This window comes from Dunckerocampus dactyliophorus, chromosome 18 (assembly GCF_027744805.1).
Source record: "Dunckerocampus dactyliophorus isolate RoL2022-P2 chromosome 18, RoL_Ddac_1.1, whole genome shotgun sequence".
In the NCBI taxonomy this organism is placed as follows: Eukaryota; Metazoa; Chordata; class Actinopteri; order Syngnathiformes; family Syngnathidae; genus Dunckerocampus; species Dunckerocampus dactyliophorus.
Window position 1 is genome coordinate 17,589,328 of NC_072836.1, and position 21,742 is coordinate 17,611,069.

The 21,742-nt window shown below is 41.3% G+C and overlaps 1 protein-coding gene and 1 long non-coding RNA gene across 7 annotated transcripts; one reads left to right on the forward strand and one right to left on the reverse strand.

Moving 5' to 3' along the window:
- Nucleotides 1-626: 626 nt before the first annotated feature.
- On the forward strand, nucleotides 627-14,896 carry LOC129171310 (golgin subfamily A member 4-like). Of its 6 annotated transcripts, XM_054759846.1 has the most exons (19): nucleotides 627-784; nucleotides 1,651-1,699; nucleotides 2,853-3,141; nucleotides 3,207-3,291; nucleotides 3,364-3,499; nucleotides 3,678-3,772; nucleotides 3,861-4,117; nucleotides 4,471-4,580; nucleotides 4,652-4,738; nucleotides 4,821-7,601; nucleotides 9,565-9,658; nucleotides 9,738-9,843; nucleotides 9,924-10,059; nucleotides 10,203-10,295; nucleotides 10,670-10,759; nucleotides 10,911-11,049; nucleotides 11,969-12,060; nucleotides 12,213-12,270; nucleotides 12,464-14,896. In XM_054759846.1, the coding sequence occupies exons 1-19, from the start codon at nucleotides 765-767 to the stop codon at nucleotides 12,466-12,468; spliced, it is 4,722 nt and encodes a 1,573-aa protein (XP_054615821.1). In that variant the 5' UTR covers nucleotides 627-764; the 3' UTR covers nucleotides 12,469-14,896. The 6 variants fall into 6 exon arrangements, with proteins under 6 accessions (XP_054615821.1, XP_054615818.1, XP_054615820.1 ...); XM_054759843.1 differs by having other exon boundaries at nucleotides 12,213-14,896; XM_054759845.1 differs by having other exon boundaries at nucleotides 4,652-4,729; nucleotides 12,213-14,896.
- LOC129171321 (uncharacterized) lies at nucleotides 10,083-13,799 on the reverse strand. The gene is made up of 3 exons (XR_008566769.1): nucleotides 12,167-13,799; nucleotides 11,943-12,046; nucleotides 10,083-10,779 (listed from the first exon to the last, which is right to left on the reverse strand). It is a non-coding gene; the product is annotated as an uncharacterized LOC129171321 (long non-coding RNA).
- Nucleotides 14,897-21,742: the final 6,846 nt, after the last annotated feature.

The following is a 21,742-nucleotide window of genomic DNA, read 5'->3' on the forward strand; positions in this document are numbered from 1 at the left end:
TAACCAAAAATCACTTAAGTTCTTCCATGAACAGCTATTGCGTTGTACTGCCAAAAAATGTAACTCTTATGAGCCATTTTTGCTGTCATTGTTATATTTGTCCAAACAAAGGTACCTTTAGTTGTATCAGGCATTATATTGAACAAGAAACTGAAGAAACAAGGGTGGTCTAATCATTTTTTCCATGACTGTATATTGTCCCTGCATAATGGGACTAGACTGATTGTTTGGTGATACTAGTGTGCATCCCATGACTGTTTTGTTGAATAAAAAAGTCAGATGTTACACAAATAAGGAATGCTTTAATAGGTCAGGTCAGGTTACGGTCTTGCAGATCAGTGACATCTTTGCTTCGTGTCTCTCTCACTCTCACACACACACACACGCACGCACACACACACACACGCACACACACAACATCCTTAATTAGGACAAACTTCACCTCTGATCATGACTATGTCAAACGATTATTATCTCCTGTTTTAAACATAGTTATAAACATTTGGAGCATTTCGAAGAAGGTGTGTCAAGTTCACTGCAATGACTGGCTAGTAATCCTGGTAATCTTTTGAACTAATCCCTCAAAACTAATAGAGTTTGTCAACTCTGTCACGGATTAAGTATGTGTAACACTTCACCACAAACCTGTTTGTGATCTGCTCTTATTTAGTAGGACAAGGCACACTTCTTTTTGCAGACAATTTAGCAAGATATTCTCACAAATGACTTGAAAGGTTGGATTTTAGTTCATCCTCGTGGTGAAAATGATGTCCAAAGCGCCAAGGTAAGGTTAATCTTTTCTTTTTGTTGTTGTTAATCAAATTCTGTGTGTAAATAGATGAATAACAGATGGTTTGTGATCCAAACAAAAATATGTAACTTCATCGAAATCTACTTAGTAAATTGGATAAAAATACCTAAAAAGTATTATACAAGTAGTTCATCATACAGTTGCACACATAATTGTTCACCCCTTTTGTAAATTAAATGTATTAATTGAATTAATGTATTTATTAAATTGATTTTCAATATATATAAATATATTTATATAAAAACATCTTTTTTTGTTTTGTAGCATTATTGAAAACTATGGCAAGTTGATAAACTTTGCAAATACACAGATTTGCAGTGAGGGCTGAATAATTTGGAGTGCTATGCAATGCAGAAGGACATCTTACATTGCAACTGTAATGTAATTGCAACCAAACAGCTGCACACACAGTTATCTACCCCCATTGTAAACTACATTGATTCATTTAATGAATGTATTTAATTTATTTTCCAAATATACAAACTTTAAACATTTGTGTTGACCTATTAAAATGGCTGTTGGTTTATCGCAAACTATGGCAAGTTTTCAAAATTTGAAAATAAAATAAAAACAATTTTTGAGTGCTACTGTAGCCGATATGTGCAATGCGGAACATTTGACATTGCAATCAAGTGCCAAGTATGATTTTCTTAGTCAGTCATTTTGAGAAATTCAAATTTCTTTCACATGTTAATTAAAACGTGCATTATTCAAAACAAAAACAAAAAGAAAACAAAATTTCTCCAGCAAATGAGACTTTGGAAACACCAATGTTGACTTGAAAGAATAAACTGGCCTGTTGAATTGTTCCATTTTCCACTTTGTTTGACTTAAAACAGGTGGCCTGAGGCCGTGATCAACAAACCTACACATAGGAAATCAGGAAAGGTAGGTCCTTTTTTTCCATTACAAATTAAAAGCAGCACATAAAATGATGCCTGTGCTTTCCTTTACTGGAGTGATACAAAAGCATGATTTTTTCATTATTTGTAGGGAAAGTCATACATGTAATTACATACTGTATATGACTCACTCATTTATGTAGTCGGTAACGGTTGAAAACACACACTCTCCCACACACACCTACACACTCATTCACGGCTTGCCTCTGCAGTCTGCAGTAAGTGAGGGCTGGCGGTAGAGCGTCTGTATCTAAGGACTTTCCAGAGCCTGTTAGTGTGATTAAGTTACTGTTATTGTATTGTGTTTGTGTGAGTCCATGAGCACCGAGTTAGTCAGATGGCACTTAAGCAAATTAAAAGATCTTGTGGGGATTTAAAGGTTTGCACTAGTGGTGATTGGATTGAACAAGTTAAAGAGTGGAAGTTGGTTTCGACATGCCTGATATTCCTAAACGCTCATGTTGAAAAGTACTTGCATTCACATAATTAATTATCTATAACTATTATTACCTATATAAATGTATAGATATTTGAAAAAGTACAAAAGTTAAAATAAGGATTTATTGTATGTAAAAAAAACTTTCTTCAAAAGTTAAAAATAAAAAATAAAACATCTTTAAGATTCTACACAATTTGAACGAAATTAGTTTTTTTTTGTATGCGGAGTCAAAATATGGATTGGATCCAGATTGCAAAACAGATTACATGTCCTGCCGCAGGGGTGTCCAAACTTTTTCCACTGAGGGCCGTATACAGAACAAGTGAAGCATGTGGGGCCATTTTGATACATTTTGTGCATTAAAGATGCTAAAACCAATCCAATTATTGATTGCTAGAGAGGTCGTGGATTCCGTGCGCCGTTACAGTGAGATCTGGGAGAAGGAGGATATCCCTCCAATTCAAGAAGGTAGAAAGGCATGCAAGACAACCACAGTGATAAAACTATGGAGTTTATTTTTGGAGGGCCAATTAAAAATGAGCTGTGGGCTGAAAACGGCCCCTGGGCCGCACTTTGGACACCCCTGTCCGAGACCGTTCCATTTCGGCAGAGTGTAATTGTATTTGGAAGACTCATCCTGGCATCAAAAATAAAGTGTCACTAAAAGTGAAAGGTATATATCAGTTTCTCTCTCCCAAAGGAGGCATCATCTTTAACAGTGCCTGTATCCAGTAGAGGCAAACAGGCTGGCAACACCGCAAACAAAGCCACTTCTAATGGCGGAAGGAGTCACGGCATCTGCAGCAAGACTGGTGTGACTTTGAAAAGAAGCAACCACCAAGGTTCAGCATCTCGCCCACCCAAGCCAGCTCCGCAGCTCTGTAGCAGTCAGAGCTTTTCTTCCCTCCACACGTCCTCGCTCAATGCTGCTTCGTTCATGAGGAGCAGTCGCTCCCTCAACAGACTCGACCAGAGATCCACTGAAGATGGTATTTTAAACAAGGGTATTATTTTCAATGTATGGAGTCCAAAAAAATATATTTTTCTTCAACAGAATGTGATGTCGTGGGTTCAGATTCTTCGGTAAACAAAGGACCGTCCTCAGAAAACAAAGTCCTAGATTCTGGGGAGCCATTCAGGTTAGTTTTTATGTCCTACATCTCTTATAATTGAAGTATTGTTAATACATTAATGGCTTTCATCACATGAAGGAAAAACAAAGAGCAGTGTCATGGCGATAATGATGAAAAGAAGCAAGTGAGCAGTTCTTCAGAGACGCTAAACACTGCTTCCTCTGAGCTCCCCACCACTGCATGCCTTCAACACGCTGACAAAGTCGAGAAAGAGGTCATCTGCTCTTGAAACACTCTGCTGTTTGGTTAAATATTGTTCCAAAGGATCACAGCAGGCACATTCAATGGCAATATTAGACACCAAATATTTGCTTTGGTGATGAATCCTATTCCTAACACTGGGAGGAAATTTAGGACGTGTGTAATGAGGAGAATTTATGTATTTTATACAGAACAAAGACGCACTTTGTGCAGTGACTGCTGGGATTCAACGCAACCTGGTCCAAACAGCGTTGGAAAATGTGAGGCCCACAACTGTTCCTGCGAGGTAACCAGGTTTTGACCACTTTGCGAGTCTGCTAGTTTCCTGGTTACCTGTTTAATAAGAAGAGTTTTTTTGCGCTTTCTTCTCACAGCTCCCAGCTGGAGCAAAACGCCGAGGTGGATTCCAAAGTGGCGCACCGAGACAGCTGCTTGCAAGAGAACTACAGCTGTGAAGGTGCCGGAAAGTCACACAAACAAGAAGAACGAGGAGAAGGAGAGCTCAAAATGCAGCAAGCAATGCAGGAAACATCTGCCGATGTAAGCTCGGTGCCATCTTCCAGACTGTCGCTCTCCTCCTCACCCACTGATTCTCTATCACCTGTCAATCCTACACAGCAGGTGCAAGGAGGTAAAGGTGCTGTTTGAATACAGTTAAGATATATGGCATATTATCTGTGTTACCTCTGCACAAGGATGGTTTTGTTTATTTATTTCACTTCCCGTCTAGAGTTGTTGGTACATGAATCCAACTTTTATCATTTACGTCTTGTATTTATTGTTTTAAGAGTTATAATATCTGACTTACACCAAAGTGTGACTTACATCACAGACTAGTAATGAAACTCAGGTGTAGTGTAACCCGAGGACTACCTGTAGCTGCCATGTATCTAAAATCCATTTTGTATAATTTGCTGTACAAACACGAGTGGAGGAGTGCAAGCAGGCATCTTGTCTACTTGTGTGCATGTTTTTTCTATGCAGAGGGCTCCATACATTCACCAGAATGTGCTGAGGCAATGCGGTCGAATGAGGAGAGTTTGGATCAACAGCAGCGTCTTTGTGAGGCACAAACAGGGCGACTTGTCAAAGAGGTGAGACAGAGGCGAGAATTTACTAAATAAATGCACATTCTCAGCGTTGTTTTCCTCACACCTACCTACAGCTGGAACAAACACAGACAGAACTGTCTCGACTGAAACATGAACTGCAACAAGAGCGAGAGAGTCATTTAAGAGGAAAGGTTATTCAAGTAATGTAAACATAATTTATAGAGGAAACAATTACTTTAACATTTAGTCCTAACTATTGTCCATGTTAATCTTGTATTGTAGAAGGATCTTCTCTCCAACACCACGTCCTCATCAGAACAAACTACGACTGTGCAACGACTGCTGAAGATGAACCATGACCTCCGCGCTGAGTTGGAAGTCCAAAAGAGGATACAGGAGGAGGCCAGGGAAGCTGAACTACGTCGAAGAGTTGACCTATTAGCTCAGCAGGCACAGCTACTTGTGACGGGGGACGCCACAGCCCTTGCACAGGCCCATCTAGAGCAGGAACGCCAATGGTTTATTGAACAACGGATGGAGTGGGAGCGTACTGTCGTCTCCTTGAAGAGCCAGCTGAGCATCAGCGAAGGGAAGCGGAAGGAGTCCGAGCTGCGTGCGACACAGCTGCAGGGGCAGTCGCACAGTTATCACGCTGTCCAAGAGGAGGCTGAAGAACTGAGGAAGGCTCTCCAAGAGGCTAAAACACAGCTACGAACCAACGAGGATGCACAGGCTCAAAAAGAAGCTCTCCTGCAGAAGCACCTCATGCTCCTTCAAGCCAGCCAGGACAGGGAACGACGAAGTTTGTCAGCCAGCTTGGCACGGGCAGAGCAAAACTCCCAAGAACTGCAGGAGAGATTGGTCAGGGCCGAGCAGCAGGTGGAGAGCCTGAACAAGAACCAAATGTGGAGCAGGGACAGTGAGGACACGCAACATCAACTCCAGGAGGAGTTAGCTTCTTCTGTGGCTGCTGTGCAAAGGTATCAAGATGACAAAGAGGAGCTTGAGCAGCAATGTCGAGAGCTGCAGAACCTGTTGTCTGAGGCAGAAGAAGAAGTGGGCAGGCTGCAGAGTTTCTTGAAAACAGAAGAATTACACTGCCATGATCTGAAGTGCTCATACGAGGCTGTCTCGGAGGAGCTGCAGGTGGCTCTGCAGAAGGTGCAGCAAAAGGAGGCTGAAACTCAGGACATGCGTGAAGGCTTTGAGAACCTCCTCGACAGGAAGGAACAGGAGCTTAATGAAGTTCTGCTGAAAATGGAAGTCTTAGGTAATAGCCTGGAAGAGACTGAAGCAAAACTCAGTGAGGTGTTCAAAGTTTGTACTTGTGCTACATCTCGTCTGGAGGATGAGTGTGTGGAGACTGGGAAGGACAATGAAGAGTTGGTGGAACACCATTTAGCAAGTGACAGCAGATCAGAAGAAAGAGATCAGTTACATAGCAGCTCAAATGATCAGAATCATCACTATCATCACGCACGAGTCCGGTCCCATTCACTAGGTCCATCACACCAGTACATCATCACCTCAGGAGATGATCCGGAAAGGTTTACAACTGTGATCCAGCTACTTGAAACCAAGCTTTTCGTAACAGAGGAAAGGCTACGGGAAATCACCCATCAACTGGAGGAACACCAGGATCACATGACGTGCCAGGACCCCCACCTCCACTCCCAGCTCACTCAGAGCCGAGCCTCGGCCCAGCATCTCAACCTGCTGCTTCACAGCCGAGCCAAGCGGAGCCGACGTTTTGCTCAGGAGACGGAGAACCTCTGCAGGCTCTTGTCCGGCCGCCTTCAGGCTGCACTGCACATCATACAAAGCTGCAGGGAGACACTTGAACGCAGCACCACCATCGAGCTGACCGACTTCGAGGGGAAACTGGCTGCTGTTGAGGCGTGTCTTCAGCAAGGATGGGAAGATGCAGAAAAACAGCAACGTGCATCCTTTCATGCCTGCAAAGGAGAGGACGACATCCTCAGTGAGGCTTCAGCTGCAGCTGAGAGCAGCGTTGACACACAGCTGACTCACACGGCACTTTCTGATGACATGGCAAGTGCTGCTGAGTGTTTGATGAGAGAATTGGTCGTAGTAGAAAAAATGCTGGCGGCCCTTCAGAGTCCAAATAATCAGCTCAAGTCTTTCGTGCCAGAACAAAGTGATATCAGCTTAGCACACAGGTATAAACTCATCCTCGCTCAAATAGTAACCTTAAAGAAGACAGGAGAGGCCAGTGTCCATAGTGGCATCATTAGAGCATGCACTGACGCAGAGCTCATTTATGCTGCCTTTAAAATCCAGCAGCAATATCAGGATGAAACTCAGGAGCACAGTGGCGAGAGGGAAGGTCTGGCACACATAAACCGACCGGAGTTGGCTTCCTATGGGGAGCAGGTCAATGGAGAGGACGTGTGTTTAGATGGAACAGCTAAATCTCTTCAATGTGATGAGAAAATGGGGGATAAAAGGACTCCCTGGTTAGACAGACTTATATCCAAGCTGCAAAGAAGAGCTAAAGTCTTGTGGCGGCTCAGTCAGGAGGTCCCTGGCATGGAGGATAACTTGGATATAGACTCTCCGCTAAACATGAACTGGATGCAGGAGCAAGCAAAGCTGGTTTATTTGTCAGAGAGGCTGCACTTAGATTTGGAGCAGGAGCAGCAGAGGAGCATGGTGCTGCAGGACAAACTACAGGCTTGGTGCAAACAGTGGGATTCCTCATTAACGGGCGGGCAGGAGGCCTTCAATTACACCTCATGTGAACTTCAGGAGGACAACAAAGCACTGAGAGAGGAACTGAACCATGCCAAGGGCAAGGTAATATCAATAGAGACTGGAAAACAGGGAGGCAAAGAAAACAAACTGAGGATTGAGGATGACTATCAGGAGAGGATGGAAAAACTGGAAGCAGAGTTTCAGATGAAGATACAGGGACAGCAGCATATACGCGAGGCGGAGATGGAACATTTGCATGAAAAGAGAAGAGAAGAGAAACATGTTGCTAAGAGCAAAGAGACACCTCTATTCCACCAAGGCACATCCTCCCCAACTGAATTTCAGGGGGTAAGACACTACACATCATGTGCTTAACAACTATTAAAAACATAGCAAAAATGTATAGCGGTCATTCATTTAAATCTTAATTTGCAGGTTATAATTCGAATTTGAATAGACAAAAATTCCAAAATACACACCAAAATCTTGTAGAAACTTGTCGGACTGTGTCGAAGCTTCATATTTTGAGTTTACGTACCACACCTACCAGCAAATGTAACTCACACATAAAAATGTTGGTTTTGCCTTGTTGCTTATATTCCCCTCCGATTTCAGATCAACATTTGCAATAAAGGTGGCTGTTGGAACTATTAGATACAGCTCCAGAACGCTTCCTCTTCAATTTCCACTGTTCACCGGCGACAGACGCTATATAGCAAGTTAAATCCTAAATGCACAATCCAGGTTTAAGTCCTAAATATGCCTCACTTATTTCACTTATTAAAAGCATTTGAAGTATAAAATGTATCGGTACTCTGCGATTGGCTGGCGACCAGTCCAGGGTGTACCCCGCCTGTCGCCCGAAGTCAGCTGGGATAGGCTCCAGCATGCCCCCACGATCCTAATGAGGAGAAGTGGCATAGAAAATGGATGGATGGATGGATGGATCTGTACTCACCACTAATGAATGATAATGATAATCTATCGAGTCACGGACTAACGCAAAAACCGCGCTTACGGCTGTTGTGGGGCCACCTCCACCTCACTCTGAAGCAGCTGGCGGTCGTACCTCTGCAGGCCACTGGGTCGCCCAGCTAGCGGTCAGAGAAGGTGTTTCTCCAAATCGCGTCTACATGATCCACACTGCTTGCCTGTTGTAATTTCAGTAGTGACTTCCAATCATATATGCATTGGTGTGTGCAGCGGCTGTACGCTGGTAAACCTCACTCACTGACACCTTAAGAGTCGCGTTGGACGTTGAGTTGACAGTCTGGGCTTTTAGCTTGATGGCTAGCGCTCTCGACTCTCATTCACAGGACCTTGGCTCAAGCCCAGGGTCTAACATGGGACTTGCAGGACCAGGTGGGTTACAGCAGAGATGAGGACTCGACTTTGCGATTCGGACTTGAGTTGCACTTAAGTCACACACAGAGAGACTGCAGAATTGACTTGGACTTGTACTCAAAAGACTTCAGATTTGACTCAGAGTCATGTTTTGGGACTCCTGGACAATCATTATGTTTTCTTTTTTCCTTTTTTTTGGCCTATTAGCATTGGGGCAACTCTGAAACCATGTTACTCAGCAGGTGCACGGCTCGTGGTGCCACGCATTAGTACCTCAGATGACAGTATGATAGAAGGCTCATTAAAACAAGAAGTGACACGAATGATTAATTTTTTAGAGACTTGACTTGGACTCATAACCAAAGACTTGACAATGTCTCAAGCCACAAAGACTTCAGACTTGGCTTGGACCCGTGATCAAAGACTTGAGACTTGACTTGCACTTGCCAAAAAAGACTTGTGAACATCTCTGGGTTACAGTACATGTTCACCAAGCTGCAAGTGTTGAGGCCACAAGTGTAGCAGGCCAAATTAACCCCCGACCAAAATATACCCGGGTATAATGTGGACTGGGGGGTATAGTATGGCAGGGGGTATACTATGGCCTGTTACACCGGTTGTTTCACTATGCAACTACTGTATGGTGCATTCAAGTACAGCTGAACAAAGCGCGAAATTTTCAGTGACGCATATGGACATAACCACATTAAAAAAAGTGAGCATTCTAACAGTTGTTCTTTTATGCTGCACATCACGTATTTATAAATTATCACCAATATAGGGTGAATGAGATGTGTTTTCTATTTCTAAAAAATAAAAATAAAAGAATAAAATTTGGACAGAACTTTTTTTAAACCAAAAATCTGCATTGCTGTGCGGGGATCCAATGAACATTTTTTACTGTTGCCCACACAGCATAACTTAGGGTAATCACCTCAGTTGTTCTTATTTGTCCCATTGATCTCAGGTCTTCTGGGATAAAGAGGTGCAGCAGCAGCATGAGAAACAGGTGGAAGAACACGTGAAGGACAAAGAGATGCCGACGCAGGAGGAAACAGCAGGTAAAGGATCAATGGAACCTATTTAGCAAAACGGAAATGAATTCAATACGGCGAATACACATCATGTGTTGTTGTACAGCCATTTCTGCAGCGAGGAGAGCTCATAAAGAAGAGCTGGAGAGAAATGGACAAACTCAACGCATCTTGGAGAGTGAAGACATCACTCGTATGCACAATGAATATCAGTGAGTGACTACCTGATTCATCAGATGCTTTGCCAGATACTGGAAATGCCATTTCATGAGAAACACCTTTGTCATTACAGGAAGGTGATCCAGTTATTGAATAAGGAGCTGGCGCTGTTGTCGCTTCAGCACACTCAAAAATGTTTAGAGAACTCTCAACTGCGAGGAGAGTTGCAACTGAGGAGAAAATCCATCACAAAGCACAGAGAGAAGCAGGTCTGTCCTGATAAATACGGCGCTGACAGTTTTGTCTGCTGTAACTGTATAAAGAATAGGAACTTTATCTTAGAAAAGTTAAAACTGAGGAAAAATCGACACAAAAAAACATATTTTCCATGTGTAACTTGTTGTCTTTACAGCGAGACACAAATGAAAAGGCTCCAGTGTATTCCGCCACAAATGGGAACAATCCACAGTCACCGTTGCAAACCAATGACTTCTATGAGGAGGAGGTAATAATCACATAAAAATATTACATTTTGTCATTATGTCGTCTACCTTCCTTACCTACAAAGGGACTGTTGCTATTTTTCATGCCTTTCTTGGAGGTGTTGCTATTTTCCTACTGTATTTTTATGTTATTATTTGTTCTGCTGTGCTGTTGCTGTGTTACTATTTCTTCCTCTGCGCTACTATTTGTTGTACAACACTGCATTATTCCATTTTAGATCGTTACCATTTGCTCTACTCTGTTTTTCATGTCTTAGTACGTGTTGTGTTGCATATTTGATCTGCTGTCATTTGTTCTTTTGTGTTTTTCATCTGTTTTATTGCATTCTTGATGCATCACCTGTTGTTCTACTTGCTTTTTGATGTCTCACGGAAGATCCTGCGGCCGAGGGAGGCCGAGATGCAGTTCCTAAGACAGGCAGCTGTTGTTGGGAGAGTCAGGGAAGAGTTGAAAACTGCTGAAATGGTGCATATGCCTTGTCAAATCTATGGAGATGAGAACATAAATAGCATTTGAATAAGAATGTATTAATTAATGACATTTTTACAACCTTGGACAGAAGAATGCTGTTGTATGTACTGTATTGAAAAAAACCCTGTATGTCTTTGAACCACAGGATAAAATGTACAGCCAGACCAAGAAGAAGAACGTTTCTAAAAACAACCACAATGAACACCACCATGTCGACACTTTCAGTGAAGACGTCAGGTTTGACGCCTGGTCTTCCAACACAGTCACAGCTGGACAGAACCCTGGTGAGACATTGTTCACTAACCAATCAAATCATCAACTTACTTTTCAGCACTTGCTTTAAGCACTCGTGATTCGTGTTTGGGTCTAAGTACATAATTGGGACAAATGGCTTGTGTTTTGAAAGACTGCAAGTCTCTACTTGCGCTTAATGTCGTAACATCATCAAGGCTCACCTTAATGCAGTCACACACAAAGTCAACATTTGGGAACAAGGATGAGGTGATAGACGTGTGTTTTTCCCTTTCTTTTTTCTGTGTGTGCGGCGTCTGAGAAAGTAGTATGTCGAGAAAGTTAGGTTTCGCATTTGCATCTCATAGCACATAACTGTTGTGCGTTCAAGGGCAGTCAAACAAAGTGCAAAAAAAAAGCTGGTTTCAACCAAATTCATGCGCTAATTTTTTTTTAAGTGCATGTAAAAAGGAGGCTTTTATACATGAGCCCAGAATTTGGTGCTACACCCCGGCTTTACTGAATAATCCAGTGATTCCCAACCACTGCGCCACAGCACAGTGTGCTCTGAGCGATCATCAAATAAAATTGTCCAGTTTCACTTAATTGGTCAGAAAAATATCATTTATTTACTGCAAATCATGTATCTTTGATCGTTCACCTATGCCAGCTACATATTGTGACAGGCAGAACAATGAAATGGTCTTCCACTAGATGGCACAAGGTACATAATAAACCTGTTAGAATAAATCCACCAGTTGCCAGTCATACATTTTGCTTGGTGGTGTCACATGAGATAATTTGAAAACAATCAAACTGAATGATCTCATTTAAAATATGTGCCTCGGCTTTATGAAGGTTGAGAAACACTGGAGCAATCAATGAGGTGACTTAAGTAGTGTGTCTCATTACTTGTGTCCATCTAATGAGCTCTACATGTACTCACTGTATTTAATGGTCTCATTTTCTTAGACGTCAGTGCAGCCAACACAAGCAACGCTTCTCTCCTGAAGAAAACGGACAAACCCTCTCTCCTACGTCGAATCAGAGCTGTGAGGTCAAAGGTAAAATTAGATGTTACAATACTAAAGTGATTCATAGTTTGTTCATTTATATCAAATAGAAATCTAATCAATATAGCATACAACAAAATCTAATGTATGTATTTACCTAAATATTTGTTAAAAAGGCAATGTTGTGTGTGTTTGGCTTCCAGAGTTTGAAAGAGGGTCTTTCTGTCCAAGAAAGGATGAAGCTGTTTGATTCATTCCAAGGTGGAGGATACTTTACATGAAATGACACTTCATTTAACATGTTATAACCAGTATATATTTAAAGTAGGCCTGTCAAAGTTAACGTGTTATTAACGTGTTAACGGAAGTTTACTTTAACGGCACTATTTTTTTTTTGACGAGCAATTAACATACGCATGTCCTGTCTGACCCTCATGTCCTGCCGACGCCGTAGTTTGAGGAAGCAGCGGTCACCGTGGTGCAACAAGCGGGAGCAAATCTTGAGCAGAAATGGAGAAAAAAAGGGGTATTTTGATTGGTAAATTTAGCTTCAAAGCCCGGGCAGATGGCTCTCGCAACAAGACCACAGTTATTTGCATCTACTGTCGCTGTGATTGGAATTGTCACCGCCTACGTCGTCGACGGCTTGCCAGAGAGAAGTGGGAAGGTCCTGAAGCACTGCCGGTATTTTAAAATTGCCATTTATCCAGTGGTGTCTTGGGATACAAGTATCCCAACTACCGAGTGTTTTATTTTTTAGAAGCGAGCCGTCTCAGGGCTGATTTTTTGCTTGGAGATAAAATTTGGGTACGAGCTTCTAGTTAACGGCAGGCAAAGCCGAAGACAGCTATGTAGGCGCTTCTGTCAATTCAGCGCTAGCAGCGCTAACAGCAGCTAGCATTAGCAGTGCACTAGCTAGTCTTCAACACTTCAGTAAAACATATGTACATTATAACGATCAAATTTATTTTATTTATTATCTATTGTGTAAAACTATGACTGGAACAACATCAAATTAAAAGCACAAAATGAATACAGACCCACCATCCACCGGTACGAGCCTGGACTTGTTTGTCCAGAGAGGTTGTGTACCACAAATATGCACATTAGCACTCGATAATGTCATCGAACCTTACCTTTATGCATTCCCACATAGAGTCAGCATTTGGTGAGGGGAAAAGGGTAAGAATACAGTACAGTAATCTATCTGTGCAGTGTGGGAAAACGTAGAGGGTGCATTCAAGGACTGTCAAACAGTGGGAAAAATCGCTGCTCGCAATAAACATTCAAAAACTGGGGGATTTCTAACTATATTATTTTTGAATAAAATAATGGCCCATATTTCCAAAATTGATACCCCTTTATGTAAAATGTGATCTAGTTATCGTAGTTGCGTATCGAATTGTTTATTTACATCCCCACCCACTATAGATAAAAACTTATTTTTAACTGCGATTAAATGTGATTAATTCCGACTTAACTATGGACAAAATGCGATTCATCGCAATTAAATATTTTAATCGACTGACAGCCCTCATTTAAACATGTTTTGCGGTAGGAAACTACTTTGGTTTATTTACTGTACAGTAAATATGCATCACCTCTACTGTGATTATGCTATTTTACCACCAGATGTAGCATCAACAACATTTTATGAATTAAGTGGAGGAATGATGCTGCAGCAGGTCACTATCATGCGTCAATGTGATCAGATCCAGGTGGCCTCAGGTAACCCACAATTGCATAAGATGGAATGCCTGCTGCTCTACCAATAATAGTTTTAGCTCATGATGAAGTGGAGGATCAAGGGATTTGTAGTCCACATTGTTCAACAGCTGCCATTGTAGACAAAGGTGACCTTTAACACAATTTTTGTGACATGACTGCACTGAACATTATAGTAAGTTGAACATTAACTTGCTTACTTATCATAAGACAAGTCTCAACCGGCACTTTAGCTGGCGCAGTCGCGGATTCTTTGGATTCAATATTACAAAATCTGGTACAACAATGCATAGTTTCGACTGATACTGTAAAATCATGTCATCGGATCATACCGAGAACCAGTGGCGGTTCTAGCAATGCAACGCTTATTTGTTCATCAGGTCACGCATGATATGTCTGTCGGATGGAACCCTCCGACACGCAAGACACCGGCAACCCCGTAGTTCTCACACGAAGTGGATAAAACCAAACCGAACAGTGAGGGGGAGGATGTTTGTCGGATGGACGCCCTCTACAGTGAGCGGGAGGATATGTGGTTTGGGTGGACACCCTCTACAGTAAGAATACGGCAATTTGAGTAGTGACGGGGGTGAGATCATTGCCGGGCCTCAGCCTCAAGCTAATTAAACAGGTAAATAAGTGAATGACATCAGAAATTGCTTCAAAATAAAGCAAATGTCGTTCTTAATATTGTATCATATTGAATATATCGCAAGCCAAGAGTTTCAAACATGTTATTTCACTACAAAAATGTTAAATACCAAAAAGTCTTGACTTAGTTGAGGTGTCGACATTGGGTACGATGATGAACTCATTCAATACCGAAGACGTAGTTATACGTTTGTATGAACCCGAACGCCCGATCCCAACAACATATTTTTATGTCTTTTACGTTTTTTTTGCGCAACAGGCAAAAGAGGTCCACTAATGCGTTTCACTTCAGAGCAATTTGAAGCCATAAAAACAGCCACAAAATGGCAGAAGTGCATTTGATAAGAGCTCAGCAGGGACCATGTGAACGGGAAAAAAATCACATGACAGCAAGGAGGACTTGAGAGAGCGTGGAGGATTGTAGCGTGCAGAAAGTTACGCATTGTAGGGTAATTTGAAGGCATGCACATGTACACGTAGTTCAGTTCCAAATGTGAAAATTGTAAATAGTTCATGGTGTTATATTTGTAAATAAATTGTTATTTTGATGTAAAACAACCCCCTTTTGTGTTGATTATTTTGGTATAGTTGTTCAGATATTTGAGCTGTCACAAAAGCAAAATGAAGTCATGCTTGAAATGTACCTTTTCACATAAAGCTGGTTTTCTCCCTTTTGTAGTCGGAAACTGATATTTTCCTGAAACTTACCTATGTTCTACTGCTAATTACTAAAAAACGGAAAGAGGTAGCAACTAACATTTTTTTCCTGATGAAAGACGGTAGTCTAATCTTTCTTTTGGTAGGTTCCATGTTTATACAACCAAAGAACACAATATTCTGTGTGCGTGGTATGTCTAAAATACTGAAGGGGTTGTCTTTTGAAAAATGGCTGGGATTGAACGAATTAAGTGTCGAAGCCATCAGGAGCACAGTTTTTAAAAAAAGAGGAAAGGAGAGAGAAGAAATGGGCCAAAGAAAAAGGTATGGCGTTATGTCATCACTTTATGTATACCATAGGGTGGGGGGCCACTGCCAATAAATATTTCTAATACCAACCAAAGCAGAGAATATCTAAAATTGTCTGTATTAAAGCAGCTAAAATGACTTAAATGACACAGTAAACCTGCCTGTAATAATGAATGCTTTGGGACCTGAACTGGGCTGTTACGACGAGAGGTTTTCTTAGTGTAATTTAGTCGGGATAGCTCTGTAAGAGCACGGCTTTACAAGAATACACACTGACAAGTGCAGACGTCTGATGGATGTGTACGTTGTAAATCAGCGTGCCCTTGCAAAGGTCCTGTTTTTGAATGTTGCTCACTTCCGTGGAGTCACATTTCTCAAGGGGAACATCGCACCTCATTAAACCCTGCGCTCCTTTCCTGTGACTCCAGTGTGAGAAGATCCAGTCATGTGAGGCAACGAGCAAAGAGCAACGCTGATCCTTAATGCAATCCATCATGGAGGAATCTGCACGCTCAACTTTTCTTGCTTAAACAATAATGTGCGACCTAAACATCCAATACCATATGCCATAACTGAATAAAAGTGCCGAGTCAGTATATTCGTGTGTAGTTTTACATTTCAATGTATTTCTCTTGTGCATTTTGATGTGCAATGATGAGATGTATTATGAATACCATCTAAGCTTCTGGAGATTTCTGCCGCTGTTCGACCATCATTTCCTTCTTATTTATCTTTCATTATAAGGCAGCGTAAGCGTGTTTATTTGACTGACAGCTCTTTTTTTCTGCCAGAGAAAGAACAAGCAATGTGTTGGCTATCTCGCAAGGTAATGTGACTTCAGCAGACATGGAGGAGGAAGTTTAAATAAAGAGCTGAAGGAGGCATCTCAACCTACACAGGATAAGAAAGAACAACTTGCTGGGTTTTTTTGTTTTTTTTTTTCTAGATGGTATGTCCCAGATAGAAGAATATGTGAAATTCAAAGATATGGTAGGGTAGTTCAAAAGCTTAACTTAAATAAATGGCATAATTGTAAATACTGTATGCACACACCAATAATTACTAGAGATGTCATATTTTGCCTTTACATAGATAATAATGTTCTAGAGATGTGTACAGTTTGTAGTGGTGTATACTTCAAAATATATTTTAAAATAAATACTTGAGCGTAATTTAATAATAAAGGAAGTAACTGCTTAAAGTAGCAATGGGCCAACAACAGTGGCCAAGTCTTTATTAATAACAGTTTAGAACATTATTCCTTGCTGCCAGCGCTTCCTCTCACACAGCGTCATTGGGAGCGCTTCCGGCTTCCCAGCATGCCTTGCGACACTTTTTTTGTCAAGACTTGTGAAAGTTACCATACATTCCAGACTGTAAGTCGCTACTTTCTTCAAACGCTTTGAACACTGCAGCTTAAACATTGATGTGGCTCATCGATGCCTAAACGAACTACAGTTCACATGATGCTTACCCTACCTTGCACTCCATGTAGTCAGCCATGGATGCAGAGTGAAAAAAAGGTTCTCCTCCCATTCCGTGTGGAAATGGTAAGTTTGTGGCTTCTTACTTTGTCCTTCTTCCCCACTCCGTTTGGAACTCTTAAGTTTAGAAGAAATAAATTTGAGGCTACCTAGTTAGCACACTAGCTCACTAACTTGCTAGATAGCGGCCGTCTGGAGAATAGTTATGCAATCCGATGTAAACAATGAATAATAGGAGTGTAAAGGTGACTATAGGGTTTTTATTTCAGGTCTATAGGGCTCTAATAATGTAAAAAAAAACATAGTTAAAAATGTATAAACAGGTTTTCTATGCTCTAACTACAAAAATATTCCATTAACATTGAATCCTATATTGCGGAAATTCATTTATCATGGTTGGGTCTAGAACCAATTAACCGCTATAAACGGGGGACGACTGTACATGTTAAGAGTCAACATAGTTGTCGTTTATAACACCCCATAGTAGTAGTAGTAGTAGTAGCTGCCCTATGCGTGATTACTTACCTGTTAAATGTTGTGAGATTTATTGTGTGATTGTAGTCAGTGTTCTGTGTCCCTGGTCATTGTGGCAAACTGACTGTGAGTTTAGTATTGGCTATTGCTTACCCAATTAAAGAGCCACTTTCTTTAAATAAGATGGAGTGACCATCTCTTGTAGCCACAATATATATAATATTAATATAAAATGCCTAGGAAAATAATAACACTCAACTTTAATGTCAAGTAGGAGGCCACAAAATATGGTTGTGAGTTTGAGACCCCTGGATGGATAGATGGATGGATAGATGGATAGAGGTGCAGAACCCATGAGGCAAGTCATTTGCTTTGCCTCCTGTTTCACATATTTGATTCACAAGTCACTTAACAATGACACTGAGATGTGAGCTTCATAAATAACAAATGGCCGTTATGCCTATTGGGGATTGTTTTTTGACGTAGTGTACTTGTGCGTGTGCAAGTGGAGCGTAAAGAAGCACCCACAAACCCTCCCGGGCCTCATGACTGATCATTAGCTAATCCAAAGCCACCAGCACACAGGTGCACCTGCACAGGCTACAAAAATAAGTGCCCTATTTAGTCATGCAAAGATCAATGACTGCTCCAAGTGGAGGAACAACACTTTCCAGTTGTGTTTGTGCGGCCATGGAAGGCACGAGTCACGTTTTCTGATGCTTTACATATGCCGTGTGAACTACATCCTCTTGGCTCTGTTTCTATGACAATGAATGGATAGTCTACAATGTTCTCCAGAGGCCAAAATAAATACATTTGGCAGCCTCCAACATCAGTTTAGCATCTCATGGCTCAGCATGGAGGATGATGAGGCTGATTGGTATTTGGGAGAAGGGAGGTGTAACACAGCCAACTCACTTTCGGCTCCAAAGGGACAACAAACGGGTTTGTTTGGTGCAAAAATAGCAATAAAACATGCATTCAAATAGTTCTCACAAAGGCAAACGAACATAGTAATGTTGTTGGTTGAATCATCATTAGTTGCCTTGAAAATGTGGAGGCGTCAGCACAGAAAATCTATTTGCTTGTCATGATTTGACAAATGTGCTTGCCTGATTTATTAGACAAAACATCGTCTTCAGTACATGATTCAAATGCAATAATGCAGTCAGCAAGAATCACATCTGCCGATGATGTCATCGGCTAATCTAATCTTCTTGGTTCTTAACCTTGATGCAGAAAGAAATGAGGATAAACCTGTACGTGGTTTACGTACTGAAAACAGCCCTACCTGTTGAAATCTCATATATGTGATGTAATATGCATCTTTTTTTAAATCAGAAAAATGATGAAAGCCTTTTCCTATTCTTTTTATAAATTTTTTTTTTTACATTTTTACAATTTTTTTTTTATTTCCTTTACTACTCAAAAAAAAATCACTAAATTTGTAGAAACTTGCTTTTTTATTAGATACCGTAAGCACAATATTTTTGTTACAGAATGCTGATTAATAATAATAATTACAAAAAGATATCTACTGCTTCCAAGTTAAAATCGTTTAATTATTTTCTAAAAATTCCAATCCCTGCAGGAAAATAAAATTTTGACTTCTATTTACTAGTTGCGGGCATGCAAGAAGCACAAACTGCACCCGTCAGCAGAGTTCGATGCCTTACTCAAGGTCTTGAAGCAGCATCTCTGCAACAACAAGTTATCATTTCTTTTGGTCCGCAGCAGGATTCAAACCCTCTGGTTCCAAAACCCCTGAGTCATTGTGTAGACTGATAAATAATTAAAATTCAGATTTGTTGGGAATTGTGACATTTATGTATGGCAAAATCTGTAATATGAATATATTATAGTGTTCTGATGACATACAAAACACCGTCTCAGTATCTCTAATATTTTGCCCAATTAAAATGTAAAAACATTTAGCATACAGTGCAGCTCTACACCACTGCAAAGTGCAACCTCAATAAAAATGTAGCCAATTTAAAACCGTCTTTGTGCATCTCTTCAGATCAAAAGATGCAACTGTGTCGCTAATGAAGCGCCTAGAGAGAGTGTACAAAACACAACAATAGCAAACAGGAAGTGCAGAGACACCCAAACAACAAAACATGACCAGCATGAGTGCGGCTCTGAGCGGGCAAAACAGATGGTTACTGTCTTATATAACAGTTTTATACCTGCCATGTTCATCTTGCCAAAAGTGAATAATATTCCTGCAAAGGATCAATAAACTATCTAGCTATCTAGCATTAATTAAACATGCCTGGTGCCTCCTGGGAAGCACCGTAGTCAGCTAGGAGAGGCGAGTAAGCGGTAGAAAATTCCTAGAAAATGAATGACTTAATGGTGTCTCCTCTTTACATAGGTGGAAGCACAGCATGACATAACGCTGAGGATGAATGAGGGCTGTGTGTGCTATGAGGTGGATCACAGTGTGATCAAATGCAGCAGCCAGGGTCCCAAGTGGGGGTCCAGCCTGGCCCACTTTGCAGACTTTAAATAACTTGAAGGGTTATGTTATATTAGCTGTAACCCCCACATCCGATCTGCCATGTACTGACAGGATTTATAACCCCTTTACAAGATGAGGCCAGCGAGTTAGTTAGGATGGCACACAGATTACAACACCGATTTCCATAAACACATAAGAAACCATTAGATTTTCATGCATGACTGAATAAAAACGTCAACAGAACAATTTGATGACAAACCGTAGGCCTGTCACAATAACACATTTTGCTAGTCGATAATTGTGCTACAAATTATCGTCGATAATCGATTTCATTCAGTTTAAAACCGAAATGTTCCCACATTGTGGCTGTTGGCTGTGTCATTCGCCTCAAAAACCATCGCTGCCACACGAAGCTCACTGCTAAACCCCCTGTAACCACTCACGAGTAGCCCCGCCTCCACAAGGATGCTGAATGAGATGAGGGCCCACTGTCTGTGTTCATTCCATGAAAGAACCAATGCGCACGGACAGATGCAGAGTGAACACTCTTGTCATCCAGCCTGTGTGGCACAGGCTGGATACAACACACGCATAAATGCACTTGTCAATTTATCGAGGGTGTCATAATTATCAACCTGTTTTTTTTTTTGTTTGTTTTTTTTAATCGTTCGATTAATCGCGACAGGCCTAACAAACCGTCAGTTCTCGGCACCATACTGCTAAATAACCCACTATGGGGCCGAAGAACGTGCCAGCACTTTGATAACGAAGGTGCGAAACAGTGTCGAATTCAAGAAAGAACTTGTAGAAAGGTATGGCGGTGGCGTGGCCAATCTACGAAAAAGAAGAAAAAAAGGCAACGTTGAGAAAGCGTGTTCACGAAACAAAGATCACAAACAATCGAGGATGTTGAGAAGTCCATATAGGGTGGGATTCCTCTTCCAAACGGTAACCTCTCCTACTCCATCTTCAATAGAGTCTACAGTCCTTTCTTCTACTGGCAGCCTGATTTTTTTCTTTCCGGCGGACAGAGCACTGAGCATACCAACATACTACACATGTAACGGACGCCAGCTGGTGCAGCTGTGCAGGTGTACGTTTGTAAACCTCACGCCGCGTGTCGCCGAGTTTGTGTTGTATGCCAATAAATTTGTGATGGTACGCAGACCACAATCTTTCCACCTTGGCAGAGTGTGAGAAGAAATCCAAACTTAACGCCCCAAAGGTCAAATATGAGTTCTCCTATTATGATCTGAAAACTGACACTCAGACATCCACGGCTTGACTTCCACGGACGTGGTACTGCTGTGTCTTACAAACACACATGCACATACTGTACATACACATGCAGTGTTTGCCCCCTTCCTGATTTCTTATTCTTTTGCATGTTTGTCACACTTAAATGTTTCAGCTCATCAAACTAATGTAAAGATTTGTCCATGACAACACAACTGAACACAAAATGTAAATGTAAACGAAACATTTTAAAATTAAGGGAGGAAAAATAGTCCAAACCTACATGGCCCTGTGTAAAAAAGTGACTGCCCCCTGAACCTAATAACAACCGCAATCAAGCGTTTGTTATAACTTGTAGTGAGTCTCTTAGAGCGCTGTGAAGGACTTTTGGCCCACTCATCTTTGCAAAATTGGTGTAATTCAGCCACACCGGAGGGTTTTGGAGCACAAAGCACCTGTTTGAGGTCATGCCACAGCATCTCAATAGGATTCAGATCAGGACTTTGACGAGGCCACTCCAAAGTCTTCATTTTGTTTTTCTTCAGCCGTTCAGAAGTGGACTTGCTGGTGTGTTTTGAATTATTCTCCTGCTGCAGTTCGTTTCAGCTTGAGGTCATGAACAGCTGATCCTGTGAACAGGACTCTGCTTCAGGATTTTTTTGTAGACAGCAGAATTCATGGTTCCATTTATCACTTCCATGTCCTAAAGCAGCAAAACAGCCCCCGGCCATCA

Coding starts and splice junctions, on each gene's coding strand:
- LOC129171310 (XM_054759843.1), top strand. CDS start 765: ATGATGTCCAAAGCGCCAAG. Junction 3,142..3,206: donor CCAGAGATCCACTGAAGATG/GTATTTTAAACA, acceptor TTTCTTCAACAG/AATGTGATGTCGTGGGTTCA. Junction 11,050..11,968: donor CACAGCTGGACAGAACCCTG/GTGAGACATTGT, acceptor TCATTTTCTTAG/ACGTCAGTGCAGCCAACACA.